Below are 15,397 nucleotides of genomic sequence, written 5' to 3'. Positions count from 1 at the left end.
TGTTATTTTAATATTTTTAATCTATTTACACGTTTATTTATTACTTCATTTATGATGCACCATGTTTTTTTAATATCAGTTTTATGACGCTCAACTAATTCGTTGTAGTACTGTCTTTTTGATTTATACTTCATGGTATTACATAACTTGCACACTTCTCTAAATTTTTCATATCTGAATTGAGATGGATTCTTTAAATAGACTTTGAACAACTTATTTTTATTTTTTATTAGCTTTTTAATATCTTTTGTAATCCATGGTTTTTGTTTTGATAACATTCTTTTCTTTTTTTCTGAAGATATTAAGCAGGAATTAAAAAGACCTGACTGAAAAGATCCTGTAAACTTTTCAAATGCTGCATCAACGTCATTGCAATCAAGCACTTCATTCCAGTCATAGTTTAGCAAACAGCAATTCAAATTTTTTAAACGGGTAGTTGAATATGAGAATTTCATTTCAGGCTGAGAACAACTGATGTTTTTTTCATCTTGATGCTAAATGAGGCTAATATTGGTAGGTGATCTGATAAATCGCATGTCAAACTTCCACTTAACTTTACAAATTGAGAAAAATTCACGAAGATGTTATCAATGACCAACCTTTTATTGGTGCTACTTCTGGTTGGTGTAGTGATTAATGGTGCAAGATTATAACAAGTCATAAGATGGGGCAAGTTTGTTTTGTTCACATCTTTATTTAAATTTGAGATATCAATGTTGAAATCTCCCATTAAACAAATATATTTATTTTCATTATTTACTGCATGAAGGATTTTTTCCAACTGGTTCAAGTAGATTTTTGGGTCGTGTGAAGGAGGGCGATAAGATACTATTATCACCATATTTTTATTTTTGTTGTGTGAATTTTTATTACAGACTTCAATTGAAAATGTCTCAAAGTCCACATTACCCAGGTTATTCAAGTCGTCTCTAGCTTTATACACACAGTTGCAATCTACGTAAAATCCCACTCCACCACCGTGTCGACCTGTACGATTTCTACCAACGTAGAAATTCAAAATAACCTCAAGTTTATAAACTTAATGGCAGTTATTCAATTTCAATTTTGCGGCAATTGCGGGTATAAAAGTTTAAAATTTTACTTTTTCAAAGCCTCACGAAAAACGCTTTCTGAATGAAGTGTGAAAAAAATGTTGGATAAATTGAATTAGAAATTTATACTTCAGTTATGTCAATAAATTTAATTTAAATTTCTTAATATTAACATTCAGTTATTAAAACTGAAATGCTAACATTAAGCAAAATACGACGTTGAAACGTCTGGCGTTTAGTTACGTAGTTTGATTGAAATGAGAGAGTTACTCAACAAACAACAATACCACATTAATAATACAAAAAAAACTCGGGAGCTACGTCTACATGTAAGTTGTTGGTCTGATTTTCTCGTGACCATCATTATGATCATCATCTTCATCATGCTACCTATAATCATCTTCATCATGCTACCTATAATCATCTTCATCATGCTACCTATAATCATCGTCTTTAGGTCTATGTCATCATCGCCATATTTCTAGCAATATCATCATAATTGTCATCATCATGACACTATCACCACAGTAGCCCTACAGTCATTATCAACTTACCCATGAGTAACCTGCCAATTATCAGATTGTGCTCCTAAATGCCTAGGAGCTAACTTTAATATTTTCAATTTTTCTTCAAAAGTTGAATCACGTTCAACTATTCCGCAAAAATTTTCCAGTTAATAAAAATTGAAAAATTAGCGCAATTTGCTTCAACTATTCAAAAAGAAGAAAACTTTTGAAAAATTTTTTTGTTATTATATTTTTTTGCGTAATTTATTTTTTTTATTGAAAAAATTATGTTGACAGTTTATTTTTGGTGATCAACGCTTATTGAGTTTAAACCTGCAATCATTAATATTAATGTTATGATAGTTCATGTCATGTCGTGTTATGTTATGTCATGTTATCATAAAACATTTTGAAGATAAGAAATTTTTGTACTTTGGTATTTTTTCCGTCAAAATAGACATTTTATCGGAATATTTTTGAGATCTTCTGTCGTTTTTTTGTGGAACTTAAAATTAGGCTATTTTTATGCATAAATTATTTTTACAATAAAAAAATACAAAAAACAAAAAAAACCAATTTTAAAACAGTCAAAATTGTTTTTTCATTTCACAACATTAACGAAAAATAACAATAAAACAGACTTAAAAATTAAATAAATTGTTAAGCTCAAGAATGAATATGAAAATAAAATTCAATACCTACTTAACAATTTGGCAGCGGTAAAAGGGATAACAAGATGCCTAAAACATTGTCACTCCTAAGTTTTAACAATTGATGTGAGAACAAGTCAAACGAGTAAATGTTAAGTATTCGTTACTTAAGAACTCCGATACGGACATGGAATTTGAAGAATTTGCTTACCATGAATATTTTCACTGAAGAGTTAGTGGACAAATGTGTTTGACTATGCCTATATCTTGTGAGAATCGTAACATTTGATCATGAATTAAGCAAAAAACTTTACAATTTCTTATAAAAAGTACTATAAAATCGGATTTATATTGTCGAGAATTAATTATTTATTAATCAAAAAACACGTTCTTTTGTATGTAATTTGACCATTTCATCATTATAAAAATAATTACAACCATCACAATCATCAACATCTAACAATCATAATCATCAACATCTCAATCATCATCAACACAACCGGTATTTTTGATGTCATGTTTCGGAATTCTGTTTTCAAACAATGTATGTTACTTGTCATCATCAATCATCTTACCCCTCCTCATCACCATCGTCATCACATATTTACTCAACTCCCTTATTTTCACCTACATTTTCATCATCGTCGGCATTGATTTTATAGTTACTCACAGTTATCAGAAATTTGTCTATAAGCATATTCCTGGTACCAAATCTAAGTGGTATAATGCCAAATTTTGAAAACATATTTATCTAGTTAACGTTTTTCATACAATTGCAAAATCAATTTCTATATATATATTATACTTATCGAAAAAACGTGAGAAATTGTTCCAAACTAAGTACGGGTGATTTACTCTATATTTATATATCGCAAAGAAAAATTTCATCATTAAAGCGATCACTTCATTTCGGCATCACTCATACGCTGACGCATCAATTCATTAAGACAGCACGTTCAGAAAAACACTCCATCATAATTCTACCATTGTAAGCATTATAAGCATCATATTCATCATAATCAACAATCTTACTTTATGAGTGGTCATCACATTTTCATCAGGGGTATACTTTGTCCTCCTCATTATCATCTCATCCATCACCAAAAACATCATCGTCACCATCATCACCAACATCGTCACCATCATTACCAACATCGTCATCATCATCGTCATCAACATCAAGATGATCAAAAACGTCATCATCATCGTCGTCACCACCATCACCACCGTTCCAGCACGAGAGATTAATCAGACTGATTGATTGTTAGAAGATGTGTTGAAGCTTCGGATGTTCATTCATTCATGCATCAAGGTGGGCTGGACTATTCCTCATGCGTTAAATTAATTTTAAAGAAATTTTTCATATTAAAATAATCATTTGCTATTAATTTTAATCTTCACTCTTATTGTATATATATATATATATATATATATATATATATATGTATATAAATATATAAATATATATATATATATATGCGACCACAATTTCATTTATGTGAAACATGGTATTCTTATTGACCCCAAGCGGTCACACATCGATATACAATTGAGAATAACCGACTGAACGAGTTATGTTGAAAGGTAGTATTAATAGCAAAACCAACAAAAATGTAGCACTTAAGAGACACATAATACTCTGGTTTCCAGGAGACCTCGTTAATTTCGTAAAACACTTCAATAACATTTTTAAACTTCCTACATATGGCACTGAAGATGAGTTACATATACCTAGTTATAGACATAGAGAGATGTAAGCAAGCATGCAAGCAAGTATATAAGAAACGATATATAAGCAGTTTTGAAATTTTTGGAGGTTCGTGACGTAATGAAGAACAAGCCACCATCCTCGACTCCTAAATATTTTCATCATGTAGCAATCTGGGTGAACGGCCACATAAACCTTGTTAAAGAAATATCCTAATTATCGTATAAACCATTGTTCCGACCATCGTTATATATAACATATTCTTCCTTAACATCGTTTCACGGTGACATTTTCATGATAATAATAATGATGGCTGTTGTCATTGTCGTCATCAACGTAAAATTTTTGTAAATCATCATTTTCATGATTGGTGTGTTCCTGCCGAAGTCGTTTATTTTATGAAGATTGTAACTTGTTGCCATGCAGTCGAGTTAATAAATTTTTAGAGTTTTATGATTTCGTGTAAAATTGCTTGACAGGCCATTTAGCGAGAATTTGTAAAATGGCCATTACAAAAATTTTTAAAAAAACATCAATAATAAAGAAAACTCACCAAAAATCATATAAATATGAAGTTCGAGCTAAGATAAAGTGTGATTAAATTTATTTATAGAACGAAATACACTGAAAAAACTGTGGGACACTTTTTACCGTGTTTTCTGTTTGGGGCAATCTGTTAATTCATAATTTCAATCATTGAAGGAATTGCGTTATTTAATAAAGTAACAAAGGTATCGATGACAGATTTTCAGGTGAGAATGTTTTTATTACCAAGATTAGTGAAAAAATTTGAAATTAAAAAAAAAATTAGAAAAAAGGTCATTGATTGTTGACAAATTTTTTGTTTTTGTGTATGTTACAAAAAACAAAACCAACAAAATCATAATAAATATTGATTTTACCCGTTTTTCCTATAGAATTTTATTGTTCCGAACGATCATGCTTATCGTACAATCGCACGATCATCATACAATCCGCTCCCACCGTCATCGTCTGACCTGAAATAATTGCGAAAGTTGTGAGACAGACGAGAAACAAAAGATGTAACGTGCGGTTTAGTAGACTGGTGTCTCAACTATAGACCAATCAGAAATTTATACCGAACTTAATTATTGAAAGAAACAATACTTTTCATAAATTGTATGACTGGAACATTTTTTCGTGATAGATACTTGTGAAAAGCATCAAGTACATCGCTGACTTTAAATTTGAAAAACAATCAAACGAACAAATATTTGTAAATGGAACTGTCATAGAAGATACACGCAGAGCGTACAACAAATAAAAACATACTATAGAAAAATTTGAATATTTTTTGTAGATGTTTAAACATCCTCAAATAATATCCGTTTTAATTAACGAAACCTTATAATGTGCAGACTTTAAATATTTGAAAAGTATTTTTCGAATGTACTTAAGCAGTTTGAAAGGACAAATTTTTTTTTCAAAAATGGTTAGTGATGTGTTCACTTTTTTGAACGTTTGAGAGCGTTCTCATTCACCGTACAATGACCATTTTTATAAATTTATTCTGGCTCAACAATTTTAAAATTGCAAATATCCTTGTATACATAATAATACACCTTTTTAATTTTTTTTTCATTACTTAACATTACTTTTCATTCTCGTCTTTAAATTTATTTCTCAGTTATCTTTGTTTAAAAAATTTTAAACAACTTTCTCCCACCTTCTTTGTCTAACTTTTATACTCATACCAAATCCGACCATATTATAGACACAAGACACATACAGACAGTTATTTACTCTTTGAACACACGCCTCAAACATATTACGACTAGCAATAAAATGTTAGCACCTAAAATTTGGCAATCCTTTGGCAATCAATTTGCAAAGTAAAAAATGTTGCAGACATGCATTTTTTAAAAATTATTCTGAGATCTCTGGATGCCATTGCTAGATCTTGGCTAAATTTTCAAATAAAATGGCGACAGTTGATAACCGGACAGACTTTCCTAAAAACTGCCAGTCACTTAAGTAAATACTTGGTAATTGAAAATTAAAATTAAGTTTTTCAATTAAATCACGCACTGTCATTTTAAATGAGCATGTAGAAAATAATTTAGTTTAATCGAATAATGGAAAGTTAAGAAAAATATAAATTAAAAAAATTCGATTACAAGAATCCAAATCTAAACAAACAAACAAACGAGCGAGCGAACGAACGAACAACAAACGAACAAACGAACGAGCGAACGAACGAACGAACAACTAACGAACAAACAATTATAAAAAATTGGTATAGCGTGGTAATAATAAAAATAACAAAAACACAAATCCCGAGAAATAAGCATAAGAAAGAGATTTAATGAAGCATTAAGGTTCATTTGATGCAACTGGTTTATAAGTAAGATATATGGTAGAAAAAATTTTTTCTTTTACAATTAACAACGCGTGTTATACGCGTAGAAATGATTTGAATACAGCTTGCTTCTCCTTCACTTTCTTTTTCTTCATTATCATTATTTTTTCATAGATTGCAATGTTTCAGTTTCGCTTTTTATTTTACATTACTCAAGTTTTCCAGTGAAACGCTACATAGATTTATCATTAATTTAATTACAGCAAAGAAAATACTCGAATGTGACTAATTTAATAATTGGTGGTTTGTTGGAGAACAAAATTTAGTATTGGATAATGTTTTAAAGTGGTTGCCTTGCTAATTAAACAAAACGCAGTTGTTTAAGTGAAGCATTTGTTTTAAAATGTTGTAAAATTATTAATAATGGTCTGTTTTTGTTTTTCAAAACGCACGTCAGTAGTAATATAATCTGGAAGGTCAAACGAATTGTAAATATTAGCTAGATAAGTCGTTTATTAGGTGATATTTTTACTCGCACGAATGTTTGTAGCTGTTATGGTAAAAACAATACACGGTTATTTATTTTCAGTTGTTAACCCGCTACCATTTTATATTAGTGATTGCGTGTTGTAACAGTTTCAGCCTCTGTCAAATTCTGATTTATAAGAAAAATGACAAAAAAGAATGGTTTAAGACAACAAATTTTTTCAGAGTAGCCATGCCCAAATTTAATGAATTCAAAAATGTCTAAATCAATGAGCTAAGTCGAAATAACCTAAATACGATAAATAGATTAAAATTCGGTCACTCCAAAATAACCCATTCAAGGGGACTAAAGAAAAACACAAGCTCTCCACTTTGTGAGAAATGTAATGCAAAACTGTCAATCCAACACGTATTAATAGAATCTTAAACATAGTGAAAACAGGACAAAATACATAATTCTAAGAGATATACATACAATTTTTAAAAATGAAAACTTAGTAAGCGTAATATCTTACAATAAGGAAATAAACATTCTCAAAAGCATCTGATTGCCACATTTATGAAAAAACTCACGACGAAAACTAATGGCGTAAAGTTAGTCTATCAAAGCTTAAACGCCGTGAAACTGCAGAAGAAAAAAAAAGAAGAAAAAGAATAAGAAGATTTTTTAAAGAATAATAACAAAAAATGGTGAAAAAATTACAAAATCAAAAATTTTTACTCTAAATGAAGTTAACTGTCGGGTTTCAGCAGTTTAATCTTGGAATACATTTTTCAATGGTAATAACTGGCTATGAATGTAATGAACGTAATTTAAGGAAGCTTCTTGTAGTGACCTCGTCAACTTTTTCATCTTTCTTTTCATTACCAGTTTGTAAATCGCAGACTCCTCATCAGAATGATTCTCACTTTAATTATAACTTGCAATCTTGGAACTTGCAGGTTTGATTTCTTTTAAAAACGTTTTTCATAGTACTGTTATTGCGAATATTTTCACACATTTAAACTAATGGTTTCTATAAAGCAATAATAAAAACTTTCAATTATCACTTTCACCTTCGTTCTGTGTTTATATATACTTAAATAAATTTGTTTGAAAAGGTAGATTAAGACGAACTATAAGACATTTTATAATTTAAAGTAATTAACTGCAAAAAAAACATTTATTACCGTTCTAATTTTTAAAGCTATTTCAGCTCAAATGTCTTTTATATTTAGATAATGTTAAATATTTAGTGATAAAAGTTGTTTCAGTAATTTAAAACACTGTTGAGAAATTGTATAATCGGTTCTGTCGTTTGCCGCTTCGTTCAGCTGATACGCTGAATTTTTTTGTGCTTCGTGAATATGAGTTTTAGTTGTACAAATTTGTCTTTAAAAAATACAGTATCTATAAAAGTGTTTTAAAACTTTAAGAATTGCTATAGGAAAAAATTTCGTAACTTAAAAATGTAATGAAAAAGTTTTTTGATTTAAAACATATTATATTCTGAAGAGACAACTTGATGATATGAAAAAGCAAAGACCTATGTACATTCAAACATCATTTACTAACATTCAATCTCTTCTTGTAACTGCACTCAATCAATTCATTAATCCGTGGTTTCTGATCGTCAATCTCATTTCAAACATCTCAGGACCCATTTCTTTGCAGAACTAATTTATTTGCGTGACGGTTTTAAACAGCGTACTCCCTCGCTTCCAGTAAATGTAAACAGTCTTTTAATTTGCGTCGTTGTTGAAAATTCGAGCATCAATTTTGTTGCATGTTCTTAAACCTCGAGATTTATACATTGAGACGTAAGTATTATTTTAAACTATGTTGTTATTTGCCCAAACATTATCAGGAAAAAAAATTCAAAACGTTTCGACACTTCCTACAAACTGCTGACAAACAAATTTCGTTATAACAGCGTGCTCTTGTTGAAATTAATCACACACCATGTAAACGGGTTTTGTTTGCTCGGCTAATTACTGCCAATGCGCGTGTTTTGTTGATTAAGTGCCGAAACCTCCTCGTGTTGATGTTGATGATTTTCGAAGTTGCCCCCACCAGGTTTTTTTTTGTGGTTTTTCTGACCTTGCGAGCAACCTGGCGCTGTTATTCATTCATTTCTGTTTATTTTATGCAATTGCTATAATAAGCGCCGTGGAAATTTATCTTCTCGTATTTTTCGGATCAAGTTGTCTGGGATGTTTTGATGAGTTATGCCGTTCAGTCCAAATTATTTTTGTTTATATTTTAATGTATTTTTTGTTTGCCCTATTTATTAATGCTAATTTTTTAAAAGCTCATAATAATGAGAACAGTGGAATTGTTAAATAAATATTTTCATTTGAAGGTTGCATATTAAAATAGACTTATAATAATTTTTTATAGTTCATTTATATTCCTCTGATAAAAAAAAATTTTGTTCGTTCAAGTACGGTAATTTCTTATTTGATGGTAGACGCGATATGTCAGTTTGATGCTTCATCAGATTACCAGTGACAGTAGTTTAATTCTTTTTTCAAATAAATGTCGAATTATTGAATATGCTTTGTCTTGTAGTCTAAATATTAAAACCTGCTATAATGATGTTACTGACAGAAAATATAAAGTAGTTATTTGTGAATAACATAGAGTCAGATGCAAATGTTCGCTGTGTGAATTGGGTCAAATGCGACAAAATGATATTTGTATTGACAATAATCATTTAAATGAATAACGATAAAAAAGCAATGGCTCATTTAATGATTTTCTGGAGTTCCGTTATTATGAATTGAGGAGATGAACATGCTGTGATTGCACGTCGCAGTTGGCTGATTTATGTGCTTACAATGGCCGTCTTTAATATGGATGGAGTAATTTTGATGATACCTGAGTTCGTTTAAATTGAGCGCATTTTCAATTTACAAATTTTGGCGCTCTCACTCAAGTACTCGTGAATATTTGTACTTTTTTACTATTCTTAATGTGCTATTTTCAGTACTTTTACTTAAAAACTACACACTTTCTGTGAGTGCTTAAATCATAAACATTCTCCATTAGTGCTTCCATTTGTCCATGGGTAACGTTAGCTCAAGTATTTGTCTCACATTTTAGCGCATCTCAGTAGAGTTTGAAAGCCACTGATGAGACCAGAGACTGGCTCCAAGTGATGTTTTCGAGAAACCATACTTGGTTAATCTGCTACCAACAATATTTGTTAAAAAGCCCATTTCATTCAATCTCACATTGAAGTTTTAGTTTCGATCAATCCTTTGAAACTCTGATGTGTTTTCTCAAAAAGAGCAAACTGTGTTGTGACTGCGTATTTAAAGCGAACTGGTACATTAGTTATAATACCACTCGCCAACACACACATAAGGCACTTTACAAGCATGTACTGTACGTACAAGCACATTCGAAAAGTTGCAAACACACATAAACGTACACTTATTTCTGCTCACATGCTGGTAGCACATCACAAACACGTTGCAATTACAGTACTCTGCTTTAACTCCTAATTCGTTGAAAGCAGGCCATTGCAAATCTAATGGAAGTGGCATGTGGAGACGTGCGGCACGTTGCAAATTTATCAACCTCAATAGATATCTCTATACGAAAATCCCCATTCGCATTCATAGATGTGACGTGACGAATCCAGAAGGAGGGCGATGAGGCAGCAGTTTTTTAATGAAAGTCAGAAATAGCACAGTTTTATGTGTAAAATCGACCGAAAGATGGACGTGATAAGCTAACAAAAGGTCGTCAGCCCCCACACTACCACAGATCTTTCACCCCGTTAAAATGTTGCATTTTCTCAAAATTTTGCCCCCCCTCCGTCAAAGGTGGTTAGGTCCGCTACTATAGATGTGCATGCACACATTATAATTATGTGATATTACTACGATAATATTTATAAGAAATTTAGTGTTTAGAAATGTTTACATGAAGTATCGTGATGAGCCAGTAAACGTTCAAACTACCTACTAAGCAATGCACTTATTATAAATCAACGACATTTATTAGCACGATACTGCTGTGAAAGCAATGCATTTCTGAGTTTGAAGATCAACATAGAAGCATTATTTGTCATTCGTGTACTGTGTAGTGCAGTGTGTGTGTGTGAATGTAAGTATGTGTTTGTGTTTGTTTGTTTTTGTGTGTGTGTATGTGTGTGTGTGTGTATGTATGTGTGTGTATGTGTGTGTGTGTGTGTGTGTGCTATCTCATGCGCCTACACTATAATAAGTTTTAGGTTTTGCGTTTATTCACGATAAAAATGACTGCCCTGGAGTCAAATTGGAAAACTTAACCATCAAAATATGAATGTTATTTAAAGCGGTAAAAGAAAAAATCAAAATACCATTTCTTCGATAAATGTTTTGGCAGTGAATTTTAACATCAATACTATGGTATATTATGGTGGACTATTTTGAATGTAACTACGGTAGATTATATTTTTCACGAGGTGACTGACCCTTGTCACAACTTTTTTCATCAATTATCAAACGTATTATGTTATTATTACCTAATTTTAAGTTTGTCCAATGTTCTTTTTGTAACAGCACAGGAGTAAATGCCTTTTTCTTATTGCAGTTTTATTTCATAGCGCTATTATTTTCCAAGATGTGTCTTGCAGATATAAGATGTAAAAATAGGTTTTATTACAAATTTTATGATATACCTATAATATAAATTCAAACATATAAAGATAAATAAAATTTTAAATTTAGAAAAAAAATATCTTTTTATTAAGTTTTTTTAAAATTCTCAATTAGTTCCCAACGTCTTTAAGAAAAGAGGATTAGGAAGCAAAGTTCAAAATTCATCAAAACGTTCTTTGAACCTCTTTTGAAGCTTTCGTTTGTGTAAGAAGGGTAATTTCGCCAGATCTCGACCAAAGTGATTTTTCGTGAACAAAATTCGAAAACTTTTCAAATTATCCAAACAAAATAATATATTTATAACGGCTTAAAAAATTTATCAAACTAAATGATGCCCTTCAATTTTTTACAAAATTTATTTCTCAAGTAAAAATAAAAAAAAATAGTATTATTGGATTTGCGATAAAACAGCAATAAAAAAATTTTGATCAAGCTGGCAATAATAGTGAAGATGTAAAAAATGCAACGGCAGAAAATAAAGGACAAAGGCAGGTGTTAACCGAGTTGTTCTAATTCAATTCTTCAAAAGATTAGTGGAGCACTTAACGGCCTAACGGGGCCGTACTGCACAGGGCGTTCAAAGTAAAAAAAGAAACAGCTAAGCTGACCTTAACTGGGCATTTCAATCATTTATTACATGAAACAAAAATAAGTTTGCTGAAATATCAAATAAATATAGATAAATTTTTAATTCTCTTGATAAATTTTATTGGCGATAATATTTTGCGTCATGCTTGCATTCATGTAAACTATCAATGACAAAACATCAACAAAATAACTTCAACAACAGAATGTCGCTTAGCATCTTACTATGAACGACAAAAACAAATAAAACAACATCAATAACAACAAAAGTGAAAACAAACAACAAAATAAACAGCAAGCTAAACAACGCAAACAACAAAATAAACTGCGTAAAAAGGCACTTGACACGATTCGATCGAAAAACACACTTCTTTGAATTACAGTATTTTTGAGTAAGTATGATGAATTTAAATTAATTTAATTTAAATTTAAATATCAAATTTAAAAAAAAATCAACGCGAAAAATCAAAATACATTTCTAACAAAAATTTAGCTCAGATTTTACTATAATTTTTATTTTTTGGTTATTACTTAAAATAAATAAACAAACAAATAAATAAATAAGCAAATAAAATATATATTTATACATGTATCTATGTGGTGCGAGTGAGTGTGTGTGTATGTGTGTGTGTGTGTATGTGTGTGTGTGTGTATGTGTGTGTGTGTGTGTGTGTGTGTGTGTGTGTCGGAAGGTCTTTTGCAACGTTGAGTGAGCATTTATAATTATAATTATAATAATAATAATTTATAATTTTATAATTTATAATTAATCCAGTAATTATATATTATATATAGCATTTCTTTCATTTAATATTTCAATCGATTATTTTTTTAATTCACAGTTTTTTAAAGAGTGAAATGGATGGGTGGGTTGGTTGAAATTTAGTTGAAGTAAGAAGAGAAACAAATGATTGGGATTCTGCCTGGATGGATGGAGGACAGATGTATGGATGGATGGATGGATGGATGGATGGATGGATAGACGCTTGGATGGATAGATGGATGGATGAAAGAAGGAAAAGAAATAAATTTAAGAAATCATTTTATCGATCTGAAATAGCAACTTGTGTAGATGTAACGACATGCAATGGAAGCTGAATGTCGCGAGTAGTAACATCCGCTAGAGATGAATGTTCATTCGCTTGATTAGTTTTTTTCTTATTTTTCCATCTTTTACTCTTTATTTTTGGTATATTAGTATATTATGATGTTTTAAATAAAATTTGTAAACAGTTCATATTGAAACATTTTTATATAAAATAAAATTTTGAATTATAGAAAATCGCATCAAAGCAATTTCAATTAATTTTTCTCCCTTTTGTTTTATTTAATCAAAATAATGCACGCATGGAGAATAACAATTTATTTTTATTACAAATTTTAAAGAAACATTCCGTCAACAATGCTTCCGACGAAATTGCTGTCAGATGCACATGGAGTGCACTTGGACAGGCAATTTTTCATGCGAATTTAACGGCTCAGCAGCTAGTGGTGTAAATTAATAAAACTTTATAAACAAAATAAGGCAAAAATAATAAATTAAATTTTGTAAAAATGAGTACAAGTGAACGAGTGACACACGTGTTTCTTATTCTTTCTCGTGCCTTATCCTTTCAAGACATTGTCGACCATCGACCTTCATAAAATCCTATCTTTAACACTTTGCACGAGTTGAAATGTGGTGATATTCAACAAGCAACACAAGGATTTTACGAATGTTATTCGTTGTTGACCCTTTTCCTTTTTCTCTGCAATCTTTCCATTAGTTGTTAGATTTTCCATTCTTTCAATCCGCATGATGTGACCAAAAAACTTTAACAGCCCCCGTCGGATTATCTGTAGTAATTTCCTCTTTTCATAACCGGACTGTTTTAATACATCTTCAGTCGAAGTGTATGAGAGGCCCAACTAATTTTCATAATTCTTCTCAAAAACCACATTTCAATGTAGTTAATCATATTTTCATTTCTTTAAAAATTTTCCAGGACTTAAAAACTTAAGCTAGCACAGAAAAAATGTAACACCCTAACAGTTTTAATTTTGTCGATATTCAGGTTTTACTGTTGGTGACACACGTGTTTACAACCGTGCCTAAGAATCTTGCAAACGACCATGATACCAGAGGATACAAACATATATATACATATGATTTTAATACAATAACTAGACATTATAATCATTTATCTGTATTTTGAAGCTAGATGGGATGGGCTGTTAACATACCGTGCCAAATTTTCTGAATAAAAATTGATTTGAAAAACTGTACACGGTAAACGTCTTAAACAATTTATTTAATTCCCAATCATGTTGCCAAAGGTTCCATTTTGTAGGGCCATAAAAAATTTATGAATGTTTTATATTCTAGAATAACAAATAATGGTTTGGCATAAAATGATACGAAAACAGAGATGGTTTGAAATAGCACGCAAGCAAAAGTAGCATACAATAAAGCGCAGAGATGGTGTGCATTAATACGAGGATATAGTATGAAATAATACGTAATCAAAAATGACGTAAAATATTACGCAAAGGGAGATGGTATTGAAAAATATTACGCAAGCATACCTCCTGGCCACCATGGTTCCTCTCATGGCCATTACGTTCCAGAGCTCTCTGCAGATGCCGACGTAGGCAAAGATCATGACTGAAAGTGGAATGCTGAGTACGAGTACCAGCATCCAGATCTGAAAATATTAAATTGAAATCACCGGACATATATAAACAGATGCTAGATGAATTCACCAAATTTTCAAAATTTTTTGACATTGGTTTGAAATAAAGTGTCATGATTGATGTTAATTTTATAAATAACAATAACGAAATTTATTGTTTCATATATTCCAAAACGCCACAATAAATTTGAAAAAAATAATTAGCTTATAATTTGATTTATTTTGTAAAACCAACTTCAAACAAGCGTTCGACAGCTTTCGACGGCCACATCTTGACACACCAGAACAAATCACCATCTTCACCTACTGCCCGCAGTGACTGTTTGCAAAAAAAAATTTTCATTCTTTGTAATATACTTGTAGTTTTATAATAATGCTGTTGAATCGAAACGAATGTGACTATTCGCCCAAAGAAGTAAATTTTTTAAAGAATGATCATTCATTAATTGTCTACATCAAAAATGAATAAATAAAAAAGTAAAAAATCATAAAATAATTGATAAAAATAAGTGTGTTATTCAAGTTCTCATCCCTATTCATACTCATGTGTTTGTGGATGCAAATCGATACACCATTCACTCATTTGGAATTGCAATTGATGTTTTTCGGGAACGCATGCAAATAGCTCAAGAAGGTATGCGAAATTTTTATCAGATTTAAAAAATTGAAGATTGAATAAAGTACTTGTCCATATAAAATAGGCGTGGCTAGAATGATTGACAGAGACCAAACAAAGCAGACCATCTTCTTTGCTCTGTTCTGGGTGCAATTGAATCTAGTCTGCAT

The 15,397-nt window shown here is 30.7% G+C and overlaps 1 protein-coding gene across 1 annotated transcript; it reads right to left on the bottom strand.

Annotated features, from left to right (window-relative positions):
* Positions 1–14,407: 14,407 nt before the first annotated feature.
* Positions 14,408–15,397, bottom strand: HELRODRAFT_159371 (hypothetical protein; the record flags this gene model as incomplete). Its single annotated transcript, XM_009011258.1, has 3 exons — positions 14,408–14,623; positions 14,847–14,930; positions 15,296–15,397. The coding sequence occupies 3 exons, from the start codon at positions 15,395–15,397 to the stop codon at positions 14,408–14,410; spliced, it is 402 nt and encodes a 133-aa protein (XP_009009506.1).

This window comes from Helobdella robusta, assembly GCF_000326865.2.
Source record: "Helobdella robusta unplaced genomic scaffold HELROscaffold_1, whole genome shotgun sequence".
In the NCBI taxonomy this organism is placed as follows: Eukaryota; Metazoa; Annelida; class Clitellata; order Rhynchobdellida; family Glossiphoniidae; genus Helobdella; species Helobdella robusta.
Note: the sequence above shows the minus strand (reverse complement) of the source record. Positions and strands in the feature narration are given on the sequence as shown.